This window comes from Orbicella franksi, chromosome 3, assembly GCF_964199315.1.
Source record: "Orbicella franksi chromosome 3, jaOrbFran1.1, whole genome shotgun sequence".
Lineage (NCBI taxonomy): Eukaryota > Metazoa > Cnidaria > Anthozoa > Scleractinia > Merulinidae > Orbicella > Orbicella franksi.
In genome coordinates, this window is record NC_138147.1 from 29,792,914 (window position 1) to 29,795,413 (window position 2,500).

At 40.6% G+C, this 2,500-nt stretch overlaps 1 protein-coding gene across 1 annotated transcript in view; it reads left to right on the forward strand.

Moving 5' to 3' along the window:
- The window catches only part of LOC145481842 (ubiquitin carboxyl-terminal hydrolase 5-like), a 24,199-nt gene that overhangs the window by 12,073 nt on the left and 9,626 nt on the right, over positions 1 to 2,500 (forward strand). Inside the window, exons 16-18 of the mRNA XM_081460395.1 lie at positions 428 to 518; positions 1,050 to 1,181; positions 1,895 to 1,942. Coding sequence (XP_081316521.1) covers positions 428 to 518; positions 1,050 to 1,181; positions 1,895 to 1,942 — 271 coding nt within the window. The remainder of the gene's footprint in view (positions 1 to 427; positions 519 to 1,049; positions 1,182 to 1,894; positions 1,943 to 2,500) is intronic.

Consider the following 2,500-nt stretch of genomic DNA (forward strand, 5'->3'; position numbering starts at 1 on the left):
CATGTGAGACCTTGTGAGAACTGCTACGTGACCGTTTTTTTTTTTTTTTTTTTTTATACAGCTGTTTCGAGAAAGGTTGTCTTACAAAGGCGGAAAAGCTTATGTGACAATGTCAAAAGTTATTCTGGGTAATGGTGGCTTATGGTTGCTTGATTTCAAGAAGTTCTAGTTGTTTCAGCGTAGTGGAAGGAAACAGCACAAACACGTGTATTCCTGCTTTCACCTTCCTTGTTGCCGAATCGCCGTGAACCTCAATCAAGCAAAGCCAAATTCTTGCTACCCATAATACCAATTAGTATTGTCATGTACGGTTTTACACTTTTGTGGGACAACCTTTGCCGAAACAGCTGTATCTTACTGTATATTTATGTTAGTTTTCTACTAGTGGACAAAAAAATGTGAAGTATTATTATGTTTTTAATTGAAGGGCAAAGTTTGCTCATGGGGTTCTGTCAGGAAAATACTCTGTGGCCCCTGAAAAAGATTCACAGGAAACAGCAGAACAACAAGCACATCAGGTACTTTGTACTTACTGTGTAACATGGATCAAAAGCTGATATCCTCTTACAACGTTAGTGCGCTATGAATGTCGCAGGTGTGGAGAATAACAATAATCATCCGGAAAGCCTTGATGGGCAACAGCGTTCCAAAACTTACCTGGCTCACAACTTGCACAACTAACTGTACTTGGGATGCATGTAGTTCTTAGTAAATTAATGCATACATGGGAAGGAAATACTAGTTTAAAAAAAGGTTGAGTTCTTGCAAGCCAATCTCGAGGTCCCAGTTGTCCATACTGATACAGAGAGTTAAGGCTTCACTGATGTCTTCAACAGGTCAACAAAAGTTCATTTGGTCTTTCACTCAAACGATTTCTGGCGTATATGGTGTTGTTCAAACACATTTCCGTTCACCAGTTACGAAAAATCAAAATGGCTTTGTCCCGCTTGCTACTACAATATGTCAACTAAACTGGCTTGTGTTGTTTTCAGTACTGTAGATTTGTGTCTAAGCTACAAATTTTATCTTTGTTTTGTCTTCTACTGTAGGAACAAGACGGCATCACCCCTCACATGTTCAAAACCGTGATAGGGCGTGGTCACCCAGAGTTCTCCACCAATAGACAACAAGATGCTCAAGAGTTCTTTATGCATTTACTCTCCACTGTAGACAGAGCAGAGGTGTGTTTCTTAAAATCCCGCTGTGCCACTGATTATAATCTCGTTGCGTTTTGAGCTTTTGAGGGTCGGGTTCAAAATTCATTCACAGTAGTTGATCCACTTAACCTCGTTCCCAGGGTCTCTTGTCTTCTCGCCCTCCCGGAGCCAGAGAGGAGGGGAGGGGAGGGCGGGAAGATGAGAACCTTGCAGCACTGAACCATACCAAACATTAGGCTTACATATTGCTGCGTTACGAAATTAGTATGATAAACCTTAATTTTGTCACTATTAGGTACATGTAAATTGTAAACTTTCACTTTCACTTTCGGTCAGTTTGACTTTTTTCCATTACCCCCTAGGGGTATGTGGGGGTAATGGGCCGGAAGTTATAAACTTTACTATTACTTAAATGGGCTCTGTCATTGAAAGGTATTTCAGTTAACCCTCTTTACTTTTTCAAAAGTAAGGCCCCATCAATTTTTGGCCTAAAAATCCCGTTAATTCCAATTGGAAGAGTCAACGATTTTCCTATTGGAGATCCCGTTTTGCCTGATCTAAACATCCCATATCCCAGTAACTTGTCCCCCAGATGTCCCATGTCCCAGTAATTTTCCCTAGGAAATCTCCTGTATCCTGTTATTTTTTTACCTAAATATACAGTATCCTGAAAACTCCTAATAGGGCCTCCAAAGTAGCAATGATCCATTCTTTTCTTTATTTCATATTTCTTACAGCGATCCAATGCAGGTCCTGTTAACCCTGTAGATTCATTTAGATATAAGGTAAGGGGATCAACAGGCATGATTATTACAGCATAAAATTTGAATCTTGCGTACCACCGAAAACGCAGTCGTAGTGTGGTCTCTTTGCATTCACGTGTCCGTCCGAATTCCGATGAAGAAGTTAAGTCATCAACTGGGTAAACTATCTTACCTGTAAAAATGTCACATAACAACGAGAAACATGACTCATGATGAGTTTCAGAGCTTTCCCGAGAGCTTAGCTTGCACTGTTTTCTGTGTATAGACAGACATGCAATGTCGACAAAATAACAGTTTTTCTATGATGCAGCATCCGCACCACGCCGGAGAAATTTGAAAACGCAACCTTTTTTTTTACGTTTAGGCCTACCGTCCACACTAATCCGTGACGAAAACGGAGCTTTTCGAAAACGCTCTTCATACAGGAGGAATTTGAAAACGCCGGCTTTTCGCTTTCGCGTGGACGGAAAACATTTTGAAAACAAAGCTTTTCGTAAACGATGGCTTTACGATAATCATGTGATTTCCCAGACCGAGTTTTCCTCAAACACATAACCAAAATGACCGGTGGTTGTTCCG